Raw genomic sequence first — 15,822 nt, 5'->3', positions numbered from 1 at the left:
TTTATCAAAAGGTGGTCGAAGGAATTCGATGACCCTATGTCACGAAGACCTTGTTTATTTCATTAGTCCGACCAGTTCTTGAGTACTGCGCTCCTGTTTGGAGTCCCCAATATGGGGTGCATATAGACCGGATTGAGTCTGTGCAAAAAACTTCTTAATACTTGACTTACGGTGACTTAACTGGGATACAAGCCTAATACTACCATCCTTCTCTAGTAGACTACTTCTAATTAACTTTCCATCATAAGCTAACCGTATAACTATGCCTGGTATTACGTTTATTAGAAATCTTATTCATGGTGATGTTGAGAGTCCCGAGTTACTGGGTCGCCTGCAGTTTAATGTGCCAATTAGATTCACTAGAAACTATATTCCTATAGTTTAAATCATTGTATCTCTAATTATGCAATGGATGATCCTTTTAGAGTACTTTGCAATGATTATAATAGACTATATCACCTAATATCTACGACCGACTCACTGCCTATCTTTAAATCAATAATACTATATCACTTAGTAACTAATTAGTTTTACTTTTTGTATCTTGTCTATTCGTATTTTGACCTGTATTTATCCCCTTTACTCTTAGAGTAAAAGGGTATACAAGATTCGTCGAAAAGTATGTAACTGGCAGAAGGAAGCGTTTCCGACCCCATAAAGTATACATATTCTTGAGATCTCGGGAACTATAAGAGCTAGGCTATTGGGATTTGGCATCCAGATTCCTGAGCTTCTTGCGCAGCGCATGTTTTTTTCAGCACACAAGCTTCAAAAAATCGTAAATATGAACGCGGGTATATCAGAAACTATCAAAGATAGAGAATTGGGATCTCAGATTTAGATTCCGTAGCCTTGTACGCAGCGCAAGTTTGTAACGCGAATATGCCACGCCCACAAACCGCCCAAGCCTGTGGCGCCCACCATTTTCATGCTATATACAAAATTTTAACTGAAATGTATTGGTCTCGTCAATACCTATCGATTAAAAACTTTGCCATGCCCACTCTAACACCCATAACGCTTAAATCAGTCTACCGCCCACATAACCATATATTGAGATCACGGGTAGGTGGCGCATTTCAATCTCGCTTTGCTACTTTCATACCACCCTTTGGTCCCTTTAGCTGAGTAACGGGTATCTGATAGTCGAGGCAATCGACTATAGCGTTCTTCCTTGTTTTAATTGTATATTGTTATATTGTCTTTTTCTTTGTCCGCGATTTCGTCTACTCGCGCAAAACGGTGAAGGGCTCCGCGCGTAACAACCATTTCTTGGTGTCGTAGGGCCCCCTGTTTGTACTGACCATAGTGCATCAACGTCCAAGAATTCAACTTTTTTTTTTTTGGTTATTTCTCTGTTGTAAATGTTGCCAAAGCATACCAACAAAGTACTACATGTACGACTATACGGTTATTTCTTTGTTTAACCATTTTACAATACTGGTAGGTAATGGTTGCTTATTTTATAAATACATGTATTTAAAGGAAAATTTAATAAGGTGTTTAATTGAACAACGAAAACATGCGAATAAATATAATCTAGGCGAAAAGCTAATGAAAATAAGAATACTGAAAACAAGATATTCGTGCGTGTGTGTATATATGCATTTGTAGTTGGCGGTGGAAATGATATTCGTTAAAATTCAACTTCATTATAATAAACACTGATATACTTTTGCTAAAAAATATTTCATTTGCAATTCTTAAACAGCTTTAACACATTTCCCTTAAAGGGCAAAAATCATTTTGCATTTTAATGTTTAAACATATATACATTTTTAAACAAACAGGTTCACGGCTTTCCCTCACAACTGTCACCTACATCTAAGTATAATTCTAATGAAAGCAAGAAGAACAAGATGTCCGTGCGTGTGTGTGCGCCCACAACTTTCATGCTAGATTAAAAATTATAACTGAAACCTATCGATTGATCCAAAAAAAAAGTTTGCCACGACCACTCTAACGCCCACATGCTAGAAAAATATTTTAACTTTAATGTATTAGTCTCGTCAATACCTATCGATTGACCCAACAAAAGTTTGGCACGCCCATAACGCCTTAATCTGTCTGCCACATAACCATATATTGAGATCGCGGGTAGGTGGCGCATTTCAATCTCGCTTTGCTGCTTGCATATCTCCATCTCCCTTTGGTCCCTTAGCTGAGTAACGGGTATCTGATAGTCGAGGTACTCGACTATTGCGTTCTTCCTTGTTTTTAATTTCGTATGACCTTAGTATATGGTGTTTGGAGTACCATATTCACAACACCATCGTTTTTCGCTTTTAATCCTTTTACAACACTGATAATGCTTATTTTTTATTTAAATACATTTATTTAACGCATAATTAAAAGGCATTTGATGAAACAAGGAAATGTGCTGAATAAATCTTACTCTTTACTTAATTTGCACCAGACGGTAATTGTAAGCACTTCAAAATAAAACTGCGAAACTGCGGGCAACCTTGCTTGTAACTAATATAATATGACCCTGCCTCGAGAAAACGACGCCCCGAGCTTAAAGCTAACTCTCCCGCTATATTGGCCCCGGTTTCACGACTTTTTTGTGGAATTAGAACCCAATAAACCATACTCAGCCAGCCAGAAGCTACATATTCTACAAGGCTCACACCGCGGTGAGCCGCGGTGACAGACACAAAACAGGTACCAAAACGGCAAAATATTAGCCTATGCTGTAATAGAAGAAATCCTCGATTATATGCCCATTAACGGGTCTGCACAACAGTCTCGATCACTACACGATTCAGTCCGGAAGACTTGGAGCACCCTCATAAACCTCGATATCAACACAAAATCATGGAATCCAATCATTTGTTTTATTATCAGCAGAAAGTTAGGCTAACATACCCAATCTGCACTGGAAAATTCTGCGGATGCACCAACGGAAGTTTTAGTGTTCGGGAGTGAAATTACGTTTATTGATCACCTCTCTTGCATGCTTGAGATGATAAACGCACAACCAACAACAACACTCCGCAATCAATCAATCCTCAACTAATAAAGCTTCAAGATTTGTCACCTAGAGCCACATCATCCCAAAACGCGGCGCCAAGGTATTATTCAAGTAGGAGCATGCAAAAATTGCTTATCTAGAGCTCATAAGGTTGAAAGCTGTGGATCACTGACTACTTGTCGAGTATGCCAACAACGGCATCATTCAAACTATACTTACTATTAGAAAGGTCCCTAAAAACGGAAAATAGCTCCTGCAGTAAATATGGTTTGACATACAAATCTAGGAAAAAACAAAATTCGGAAAAATTTCAAAGTCTCTTGCTAAGTATAAATTGGCACGGTACAATGGGAAACCCCGAACTGCCCTAAAATTCCATTTGTTTTTTTTTTTTTTTTCAATTTTTTCTATTGCCATTTCTCTGTTATAAATGTTGCCAAAGTGGTTTTTAAATGTGCTGTTCATAGTCTTAAGGCATACCCGCAATTAACTACATCTTTTTTTTTTTTTGGAAGTTAATCCTGTTTATCAACAAATTTAAAAATACTTATTGCGAAAACTAAGCTGACACCACTACTATTCTATGGAGTCTTTGGAAATTGTGATGCTACTAGCCAGCACAAACTCCTTGTAGCCCTCAATAATGTAGCGAGATATATATTTAGTCGCAGGGGGACAGATCGAATCTCTGATGCAACTTTGAAAATTTTTGATATGCCGCTTAAAGTCTGGATCGAGTACAAAACACTAGGACTGTTGCACAAAGTAATAACAACTTACGAGCCAAAATTGCGATGCGTACAAAGCTACGGAATCTAAATCTGAGATCCCGGTTCTCTATCTTTGATAGTTTCCGAGATATCCACGTTCATACTTACGATTTTTTGAAGTTTGTGGGCGGTTTGTGGGCGTTAAAGTGGGCGTGGCAAACTTTTTTTGGGTCAATCGATAGGTATTGATGAGAACAATACATTTCAGCTAAAAATTTTATTCTAGCATCAAAACTGTAGGAGCCAGTTTTGGGCGGTTTGTGGGCGTTAAGTGGGCGTGGCACTCTACTGAAACAAACTTGCGCAGCGCAGGAATCTCAGGAACCTGCATGCCTAATCCCAGTATTGTAGCTTTTGTAGTTTCCGAGATCTCAGCGTTCATACGGACAGACGGACATGGCTAGATCGACTCGGCTAGTGGTCCTGATCAAGAATATATATACTTTATGGGGTCGGAAACGCTTCCGTCTGCCTGTTACATACTTTCCGACGAATCTAGTATACCCTTTTACTCTACGAGTAACGGGTATAAAAATACTTACCACATTATTTCATTCAGTGTTTTTGTTTAATATAAATATACCAATAGTTCTTATTAAAGATATCCGATATAGTAGTCCGATTTTTATACCCTTGCAGAGGGTATTATGATTTTAGTAGGAAGTTAGCAACGCATTGAAAAAAAAGGTCATATTCTTTATGTTTAGGGATGCAACTATCCCAAAATTCTTCTTATTTCTTCATTTGGAACGAAACAGTCAACCATTTTATATAGCTTCCATAGGAATGATTGGAAAATTAATTGAATAGAAGAAATCAAGCTATTTCCGCAAGCCGAAGTTTCTATACCCTTGAAGGTCGTTACCGTGGAGCATTGTATGTAAAGAGCTTTCCGATTTTAGGAAAACTAAACACTCATAACAGAAATATAAATAAAGAAATATAAAGATAATGTTCCGTTTAAATTTAATACCGTATATTAACAAACTATATCGGTCCTTGTTTTATTAAAAAAATGGGGGCGCTAGACGGGTTTTAGTGTTAAAGTCGTTTGTGGGCGTGACACCATGCTAAAACAAACTTGCGCTGCGCAGGAAGACCAAGAATCTGCATGCCAAGTCCCAGCACTCTAGCTCTTATAGTTCCCGAGATCTCAGCGTTCATATGCAACAATATATATATACGAAAACGTCGAAAACGCTTCCTCCTACCTGTTACATACTTTCCAACGAATCAAGTATACCCTTTTATTCTACGAGTAACGGGTATAAAAATAGGCCGAGCAGACAGTCACACGTTTAAGTCTGTTTAAAATGTAAACAAATTAAAGAAGGCATAGCAGGGTTAACAGGGAAAAAGGGCACCCAGCAATTTTTAAAAATTTTGAGTCAGCGATTGTAGATAATTGGGGGAACGATTTTCAATCCTGCGGCTATATAGCAATATATATAGCTATATATATATAGCTGTATATAGTATTCGCCGCGGTCCAGGCCTGTTCGGACCTGTTCGGTTCGTTCGTTTTTTTTCTATGAATTTACAGACACTCAAAACTTTGAGGGAAATAAAAACATACTAATATGTTGTTTATAATAATGAAAAGCAAACAAAATAATATTTATTTTTTAATAAAATAAAAAATTGTTGAATCCTGGGTGAGCCTAAACCCTGTTCCAGGTTATCGACAAATGGGTTATAGGTTCAAACGCCGAGCTTTATAGGCACTAGTAGAATCTATATGAAACTCTCCCGCTTTTAAAATGTGGTCGCTAAGAGACGAGTTCTTGTTGACTTTAAAATTAAATTAACATGAAAACGAGAAAGGAAGTTAACTTCGGCAAGCCGAAATTTGTATACCCTTGCAGTTATAATTATTAAATTTAAAAATACAAAAAATGATTTTCCCAATAGTATAAGATAATATGTCAAAAAACACAGAAGCTATAATTTGTTTCATATTATTCTCCCACCAATTTTCCGATCGTTCCTATGGCAGCTATATGATGTAGTCGTCCGATTTTGATAAAATTAAAGTCCAAATTCAGAACTAATTAAAAAAGTTATTTCCCAGCAAAGGAGGCTATATGTTAAAAAACACCGAAGCTATAATTTGTTATACCCGTTACTCGTAGAGTAAAAGGGTATACTAGATTCGTCGGAAAGTATGTAACAGGCAGAAGGAAGCGTTTCCGACCCTATAAAGTATATATATTCTTGATCAGGATCACTAGCCGAGTCGATCTAGCCATGTCCGTCTGTCCGTCTGTCCGGATGAACGCTGAGATCTTGGAAACTATGAAGGCTAGGCTAATGAGATTTGGCGTGCAGATTCCTGAGCTTCTTACGCAGCGCAAGTTTGTTTCAGTAGACTGCCACGCCTACTTTTACGCCCACAAACCGCCCAAAACTGTGGCTCCTACAGTTTTGATGCTAGAATAAAAATTTTAACTGAAATGTATTGTTCTCATAAATACCTATCGATTGACCAAAAAAAAGTTTGCCACGCCCACTTTATCGCCCACAAACCGCCCCCAAACTTCAAAAAATCGTAAATATGAACGTGGATATCTCGGAAACTATCACAGATAGAGAATTGGGATCTCAGATTTAGATTCCGTAGCTTTGTACGCAGCGCAATTTTGTTACGCGAATATGCCACGCCCACTCTAACGCCCACGAACCGCCCAAACCTGTGGCGCCCACAATTTTCATGCTAGATACAAAATTTTAACTTAACTGTATTGGTCTCGTCAATACCTATCGATTGATCAAAAAAAAAAATTTGCCACGCCCACCCTAACGCCCATAACGCTTAAATCTGTCTACCGCCGGTAGGTGGCGCATTTCAGTCTTGCTTTGCTGCTTGCTTATCTCCATTTCCTTTGGTCCCTTTAGCTGAGTAACGGGTATCTGATAGTCGAGGCACTCGACTATAGCATTCTTCCTTGTTTTATATTATTTTCCCACCAATTTTGCGATCGTTCCTGTGGCATCTACATTATATAGTCGTCCGATTTTAATATAATTAAATTCGAAATTCAAAACTAATTAAAAAATGTTAATTCCATGCTTCGGAGGTTATATGTTAAAAAACACCGAAGCTATAACTTGTTTCATATTATTTTTCCACCAATTTTCCGATCGTTCCTATGGCAGCTATATGATATAGTCGTCCGATTTTGATAAAATTTAATTCAAAATTCAAAACTAATTAAAAAATGTTAATTCCAAGCTTAGGAGGTTATATGTTAAAAAACACCAAAGATATATTAAAAAAAAAATTTTTTTTCGATTATTCCTATGGGAGCTATAAGGTATAGTTGTCTGATTCGGCTGGTTCCGACTTATATACTACCTGCAAAAGATATAAGACTTTTAGGAAAGTTTCAGCCCGATAGCCTTAAAACTGAGAGACTAGTTTGCGTAGAAACGGACGGACATACGGACATGGCTAGATCGACTCGTCTAGTCATGCTGATCAAGAATATATATACTTTATGGGGTCGAAAACGTCTCCTTCACTGCGTTGCAAACTTCTGACTGAAATCAATATACCCTCTGCAAGGGTATAAAAATTATGGTTTTGTTGATTCTTATCGTTTTTTCTCGTTTTTTATAATTAGCAACAATAATTAATAATTAACCATGGTTTTACTAACATTGACTATTTCTTATAACTACAAGAGTATATTCATTTCCAGTTGCCGAATCTAGCTTCCTTTATTGTTTTCTAAAAAAAATCGAAATTATAATATCTACAAAAAATGCAATACCCCATCTTGCTTAACATTATTTTCTCATGAAATTTTCCATGGCTCCTATGGCAGCTATATGATATTTAATTCTACACTTTAAAAAAGTAAATACGCCTGAAAAGAAACAAGAAAGAACGCTATAGTCGACGCCCTCGACTATCAGATACCCGTTACTCAGCTAAGGGGAATGCGAGGGAGATGGAGATATCCAAGCAGCGACTGTTCCAATATTGCACATTCCTTTTTTTTGCTTGTAACTTCTTAATGGATGGTCTGATCTGGACAATCTGGACAAAGATAGATATTGATGTGGGCGACAGACTTTAGCACGGGCGTATGGGCGTTTTTGTGCTTTAGAATCTGCATGTTAAGTCCCAACTTTTTAGCTTTTATAACGTTCATACGGACAGACAGACGGACGTGGCTAGATCGACTTTGCTAGTGATCCTGATCAAGAATATATATACTTTATAAGGTCGGAAACGCTTCCTTCTACTTGTTACTCGCAGAGTAAAAGGGTATACTAGATTCGCCTTAAATTCAACCAGTAAAACAAACACAACCCCCCCCCCTTTTATACCCGGACACTGCGGTATAAAAGGAAATGATCTTGCAGACACAACAGCTAAAACATCGACAACTACCCTGTTATCACAGAATGCAACTACAACCCATCAGATGTAAGCAAAAACATCAACCAGAACTTACAAATTCTAGATAACACAACACTTACAAAAGCATCCCCCTACTTCAAATTAATCTATCACGAAAAAGCTACTCCGGAGACAGTTAAAAACACATTACGTACAGACTTAAAAAAATTCAGTAGAATCAAACTCGGACACACCAACTTAACCCACAACTATATCCTTAGCAAATCCCCACCAATCCTCTGCCCCAACTGCAACATAGCCCTTACTATTTGTCATATTTTGATAGATTGCCCTTTCCTTACCACAATAAAAGAATCAACCACCTTGATAGTACAATAGAGAAAATAACTTCCTACAAAAACTTACATAAATCAATAGACTTCCTAAATCCACAAACCTGTACCATCTAATTTAATTTTACACACATCCTTAGCTTCTACTCAGTCACGTAACATAACACCATGTACATTAATACCTCTAAGTTATGTTACAAACTAAACCCTTTGGACCAGAATAAAATCATGTAAATAATTACTTGAAATCTAATCTCAAAAAGGCTTAAGGCCTTAGTTGCTATAGCTTTAATCATTAAGCTAAGCGCGGACTTATAATTTTCGTTTACCTGTTAATAATAATAATAATAATATTTTAAACTAGTATTAGTTAATAAGTAAGATGAGTCTAGGGGTCGGGGGACTCATTTTTGTTGAGTTTTGTTTTCTTTTTTGGTTTTGTTTACCCTTTCCTAGTTGTTAATGAATATAAAGCCCAATATATTAAAAGAAATCGTTAAATCCAGATTTGAGCAACCAGGTAATGTAACGAAATCCTTGTTTTTATAATTTATAAACTATATTTGAACAAATTTAGCTAAGGCGGAGACAAAGGTTTTAGAAAAAAAACTTTTTAACAACTTATAGCTTTAGTTGTTCAGAAGTTACGGCCTTGCGAAGTTTAGCTATATATAGCTGTTTGCCCGCAGAACTAGAGGAATTTTCTAGAATTGATAAAACTCACGTTTCTTATATCGATTATATCGAGCTGTTTATCACCATTCAAATGTTTTTAGGAGCCAAAAAAACGATTTTTATTTTATAAAGCTCTAAACAATCTTGTTCTGCGTTTGTAAATTCGGATTGTAACAAATGGGGTGTCATTCGACGAGTATTTTCAGTAAGAATACGACTAGGCTAACAAACTGGGGCATTTCATCCCCAATCGCCACAACAGACCATATTTTTTTAATTTTTATTTTTACACATTTACTGTTCTTTCTCCCAAACCAATTAAAATGTTGTAATATAATTATACCCTTTACTCGTAGAGTAAAATGGTATACTAGATTCGTCGGAAAGTATGTAACAGGCAGAAGGAAGCGGTTCCGACCCCATAAATAACATATATTCTTGGAAACTTAAATAGCTAGGCTATTGGGATTTGGCATGCAGATTCTAGGGCTTCCTGCGCAGCGCAAGTTTGTTTCACCAGGGTGCCCACGCCCACTCCAACGATCACAATCCACGAAAAACTGCAGCGCCTACAGTTTTTATGCTAGAATAAAATATTAACTGAAATGTATTCTTCTCACCAATCGAATGACCTAAAATAAACGCGTCACGCCCACTCTAACGCCCACAGGCCGACAAAAAAATTCAAATATCGTAAATTTGAACGCTAATATCTCGGAAACTATAAAATTTCAGTTTTAGATTCCGTAGCCTTGTACGCAGCGCAAGTTTGTTACACGAATATGCCACTCCCACTTTAACGCCCACAAACCGCCCAAACCTGTGGCGACCACAATTTTCATGCTAGATAAAAAATGAAATAAAAAACAAATGTTTTAGTCTCGTCAATACCTATCGATTGACCCAAAAAAAAGTTTGCCATGCCCACTCTAACGCCCATAACTCTTAAATCTGTCTACTGCCCACATAACCATATATTGAGATCACGGGTAGGTGGCGCATTCCAATCTCGCTTTGCTTTAGCCTTTAGCTGAGTGACGGGTATCTAAGCGTTCTCTCTTGTTTTTGGTACCATCACAGTAGATATTTATTCTTTGTGAATATACAGTCACTTTGGCACACTCTTCTGGTGCACTGTGATTTTTAAGAAATGGAATGGTTTTTTCTAACATAATTTGTGTTGCATATTTCTTTATGCATTGAAATTTGAAACAAAACAAGTTGCAAGCTTAAAAAGTCGAGGATTCTCAAAGGCCTTATAATCTTTTATTCAAAGTATTGATCGTTGAGATAGTTTTTGAGAATAAAAGCAAAATATGTGCACAAAAATATACTTTCGATATATTTTTAAAACGGGCTTTTGATCCAAAATATGTTTTGTTAGCATAAATAGCCTAGAAATACCTACTGAACAACATATAGCACGTGCTTACAGCTTCTGTTAATTTTTTTTTATGTTTTCCCGCTAAGCTATATTGGTTTTTATTAAGCCATAAAAAGTGGTTACAAGAAGAAAAATTTTTACTTTCACTACCATTTTTCCAAAGCTGTGCGTGATGGAAAGTTTCCAAGTTTTGGGTAGTAATCCACAGGTAATACCTTTCAGATTTTTTAGCTCTTAGTCTTGGGCCAAGAAAAAGTCAGTATTTTGTCGACCTGTGTAATTTTTCGTCAACAAATTTGATATTATAACATGTATGCGCGCCACGACTTTGTACTTTGTTTGTGGTGTTTGTGTATGATTAATCAGAAAGCAGAAAGGTACGATTTTAAAACAAGGAAGAACGCTATAGTCGAGTACCTCGACTATCATATACCCGTTACTCAGCTAAAGGGACCAGAGGGAAATGGAGATATGCAAGCAGCAAAGCGAGATAAAAATGCGCCACCTACCGGCGGTAGACAGATTTAAGCGTTATGAACGTTAGATTCGGCGTGGCAAATTTTTTTTGGATTAATCGATAGGTATTGACGAGACTAATACATTTCATTTAAAATTTTTTATATAACATACAAATTGTGGGCGCCACAGGTTTTGGCGGCTTGTGGGCGTTAGCGTGGGCGTGGCATATTCGCGTAACAAACTTGCGCTGCGTACAAGGCTACGGAATCTAAATCTGAAATCCCAATTCTCTATCTGTGATAGTTTCCGAGATAACCACGTTCATATTGACGATTTTTTAAAGTTTGTGGGCGTTAAACTGGGCGTGGCAAACATTTTTTTTGGGTAAATCGATAGGTATAGATGAGAACAATTCATTTCAGTTAAAATTTGTACTCTAGCATCAAAACTGTAGGACCCACAGTTTTGGGCGGTTTGTGGGCGTGGGCTTGGCACGTTGCTAAAACAAACTGGCGCTGCGTAAGAAGGTCAGGAATCTGAATGCCAAATCTCAATAGCTGAGCTCTTATAGTTTCCGAGATTTCAGCGTTCATCCGGACAGACGGACATGGCTAGGTCGACTCGCCTAGTGATTCTGATCTAGAATATATATAATTTATGGGTTCGGAAACGCTTCCTTCTGCCTGTTACATACTTTCCGACGAATCTAGTATACCCTTTTACTCTACGAGTAACGGGTATAAATATATATCCCAAATATTAAAAATCTTTTAAAAAGTATGAAAAAATATGTTACAACAACATTATTAGGCAAATGTAGTATGATTTTAAAATACCTCCTAGGTTTTATGAAGAAAACAATTCAGAACCTAAGGTAATGTGTGATACGGCTCAGTCTAAGAATCTTATGACAACAAATTTTAAAGCATACCTTTTGAACTGTCAGTCAAATATCTGGCACGAGACGCAATCAAATAAAAAATTGTTTCGCAGACAGAGTAGAAAACCAAGTGTGCACCAAACGACCAAGTCAAAGTCTTTTTACTCGAGTCGTCTATGTAGGTATGAGCCCAAATACTCATTTTTTTTAAATAGTATTGTACAAGGCTAGAAAAAAAAGTTAAGAAAATTAAAGTTCTTATTATCTTATCTTATTTGGACATTGAATGACAATTTTTCTTACCTTAGTGGCAAAAATCTGGCGCGAGATAAAAAGCTAGTCATGTATCCCACCGCAGCATGTCCAATAATCGGCGAAATTTGGGGATTTTGTACCTTCTGCCAAAGCAAATCAAGAAAAGCCTCAGAATATGCAACACGAATACTAGTCACATAAAATAGGACAAACTGCACATGATGGGTATTGTAGCTGGGTAACAGAGTATCATCGAATATATGTAGTAATAGATTAAATATGCGTTTAGCAGTCAAGCGCTGTTCGCCGGTACTGTTTTTGTGAATGCGACATTTTTCGTCAATAAACCTATACAGCATGAATAGGCAAATATCCAAGGTTTTGCCGACAGGATGTTTAACAGTTTTTTCAGTCTTAGTATAGCTGGATACATCGTCCATTTGAAAAACTCTATCTGCGTCCACATTGTCATCTTCGTCATCTTCGTCATCTTCGTCATCTGTTTCTGCGCCAATTTCTTCTCTTGGAGCGTTAACATCTAGTAATAAGAATCTAAGCGTAAAAAGAAAACGCCAAATTTATCTAGATGATTATCCATGAAAATAAAAAGAAATTGATTAGATTGCTCAAGGATCATTAGAGCCAGGCCCCAAAAGCTTACTAAGACTTCAGCCACGCCTGCCTCTAAATCCATAAGAAAAATTTTAAGTTATACAAGGGTGCCGAAGACATTGCTTAGCGTTGAGTTTGTGATAAATTTCTATTGCCGCACATATGACACCCTTTCCAATTTAGGCCTAACCGATTTCTAGAGCACATCTATAGTCGTGTTTCTGACTATGTAACACCAACCTGTAAGATCAATTGGCCTGCTACAAAGTTTCCGGAATTTGCAGAGATGCCGAAAAATCATAATACTTATATTATCCGGAAGTTTGTCCTTTTATTTCTTTCGAATTCAACAGATTTATAAACGATTGATCGATTTTACTAACATTTTTATTTAACGGATGAATGCTTTACAAGTTAATAAAAAGTCAGGATTCCGGATAATAAATGTATTATGTTCGGCATCACTGCAATCACTCTAGCATGCTGCAACTACGGGACCACGGAATAAGTAGGAAATTAGTACAAAATAAACGGAACGCTCAGTCGAATGCCTCGACTATGAGATATCCGTTACTCTATTAACCAAGTTTAAAATAAATATAACTTGGGTAGAGTTTAAAACATCGATATTTACATTACATGGCATCGATAAGGCTTGTATCACGAAATATAGCAAGATTTCTGCGTAAAAGGGTGTTCTTGATTCGTCGGAAAGTAAGGAAGAAGGAAGCGTTTCGGAGCCCATTAAGTATATATATTCTTGACCAGGAAATCAATCTAGCCACGTCCGTCTGTCCGTTTGAACGCTGTGATCTCGGTAACAATAAGTTACCAACACCACCCACAAGTCTTGACGCTAGAATGAAAATTTCAACTGAAATGTATTGGTTTCGTCAACCCTCCAACGCCCTCACACCGCCCACAAGCTGTGGCTTTCAGTTTTGATGTCAGAATAAAAATTTTAACAGAAAGTTTGTTTCGCCCACAAGCCTCCATAACGCTTAAATCTGAAGCCTAATTTTTTAAAACCTTTTTTATATGTGTACATGGAATTTGACTTTGGTTATTTATTCCTATATTCATATCTACAAATTGTTCAAATGGGTCCATTTATTAAGAAGATATGACCTAATAATGAATTCGCTAGTGGCGTCCTGCAATCTACCAAACAGGCAGTTTGCTGCTTGCATATATCCATCTTGCTTGCGCTCCCTTTAACTTATTAACAGGTATTTGATAGTCAAGACACTCGAATATAGAGTTATTCCTTGATTTATTTCTCTTTTATATGATTTAAAGTTCATAATATCTAGTTTTTTTTAATTAAAAAATCAATTAATTGATTTATAAATTAAAAATAACACAATTATAGGCAATTGTCGGATCTCTTTCGACTTCGGATGTCTTGTAGTTTACACGATTGCGGGATAACGGATGTAAGATTACTCAATTCTCTTATCTATCTAATCGCACCTAACGTATACCCGAAATAGTGTACACCTCTAAGCTATTTTGGGTAAAAACTGTTCCGATTTAATCGCCATTTTTATTTTTATATACATAACACATAACCAAATTTTAATTTTAAAAAATATAGCGATATACACCATATGGTATAGTACATGAACCCTTAAAATTACTTTAATATTCTGTAAAAAGTTTAAAAGGTTTTTATCCTGCTCTCTACCCGTTTTTCTTAATTTTCCCTATATTTCATTTTTTTTGGTCAACGGAAACTGGTTAGGTTGCCAAGTTACTTTTTCGGTTGATGGCTATCTGGAAACTATAAAATCTGCACAGCAGGTGATTCTGATCTGGATTAAAAATGTATATATATACAGCAGTGATAAAAAATAGGGTGGAACTTATATTGACCAAACAAAGCAAAATCGAGTACATTCCGAACAAAAATTGTGCCCGAAATCCACGCTAAGTGATTTGTGCAGCACCCTCGATATACCTTATGTCTTTCTACCTGATTTTGGTTAATAAGTCATTGGTATAAAGAAATAATTTAGTAAAGTAGTTACCTCTGCAAAACCAGCTGCAACATCGGTTCTTCAAATATAGGCTTGTATTCGATTAACCAGAGCACGTTATAGACATACCCTGCCGTCACATAAGCTGGCCTTTTATAATAGGGAAATTTATCGGTAATGGTTTTACATACAAACTGAAATGTCATTGGAGCTGCGTTTAAAATGCGATTCAGTACATCATGTACAGCTTTCAGTTGAAGTCTGCTACGTTCTGAGGGACATCCCTTGACCCAGTCGAATTTGTCCGATTTTTCAGGAATCCAGTGTTCAATAAGTTTAAATACTCCTATTGAAAGATATTGGTTGTGGGTCATCAATAAGTCCACATAAAATTCAATATATGCTTCGATTATCTCGGAACTTCTTTTCTTCCAGTTCAAAGATAACAAAGCCTTGACTGCTTTTAAAAAAACTGGAGTTAAGTGTTGAACAACTTCTTTGGCATCTTTTAGGATTGACAAGACCTCGTCATCCTAAAGTAAAAAAAAGTGGTTCTATATAAATATACAAAAATTACGCCTAAACATACATACACACATACCTTAAGTTTTGCTTCACAGAGAAAGATTGTGAACTCCTTAATGAGCTGGAACTTTCTTTCTTTTAGGGCCACGCGTATAGATTCTGCCAGGCCTCTGTTTTTTGGATCAGAACGTACATTGTGGATGGCACGGCAGTGCCAATCAAACAAATTGATTGGTATCGACATAGTGACATGCACAGACAACAAGATAGTATATGTATTTCTCAATTATGAGATTTTGAAACAGCTTTTGTATCGGCAATTCACAGAAGATTCAAATTGCAAATGTGCTTAGGTACAACTATTAAACAACGTTCCTGGGTGGCCGCGTTCCAATGGATTCGCAGTAATACCCTATTCCCACGTAGACACATTGGCATTTGCAAACAAGTTATCGCATCTTATTTACATAGGCCGCTGCTTTTGAAAATATAGAAAACCCTAAACAAATAAATGACTCTTAAAAATAATTGAAATATTTAAGATGCTTATAAATTTATTAGGATAACGTTTTTTAAAGTCCTTATAGCACTTGCTTGATTTTCGACTC

The 15,822-nt window shown here is 36.6% G+C and overlaps 1 protein-coding gene across 2 annotated transcripts in view; it reads right to left on the bottom strand.

Annotated features, from left to right (window-relative positions):
- Window positions 1-15,522, bottom strand: part of LOC119562496 (RNA polymerase I-specific transcription initiation factor RRN3-like) — a 55,148-nt gene extending 39,626 nt beyond the window's left edge. The window contains exons 1-4 of one of the 2 annotated variants that reach the window (XM_037875703.1): window positions 15,291-15,522; window positions 14,741-15,222; window positions 12,147-12,650; window positions 11,895-12,070 (exon numbers count right to left, since the gene is read on the bottom strand). In XM_037875703.1, coding sequence (XP_037731631.1) covers window positions 11,895-12,070; window positions 12,147-12,650; window positions 14,741-15,222; window positions 15,291-15,458 — 1,330 coding nt within the window. In that variant the 5' untranslated portion in view covers window positions 15,459-15,522. Of the gene's footprint in view, window positions 1-11,894; window positions 12,071-12,146; window positions 12,651-14,740; window positions 15,223-15,290 lie in introns of those variants that run through there. The other variant, XM_037875704.1, reaches the window with a different exon arrangement.
- Window positions 15,523-15,822: the final 300 nt, after the last annotated feature.

Source organism: Drosophila subpulchrella, unplaced genomic scaffold, assembly GCF_014743375.2.
Source record: "Drosophila subpulchrella strain 33 F10 #4 breed RU33 unplaced genomic scaffold, RU_Dsub_v1.1 Primary Assembly Seq53, whole genome shotgun sequence".
Taxonomy (NCBI): Eukaryota; Metazoa; Arthropoda; class Insecta; order Diptera; family Drosophilidae; genus Drosophila; species Drosophila subpulchrella.
This window is presented reverse-complemented; position numbering and strand designations above follow the sequence as displayed.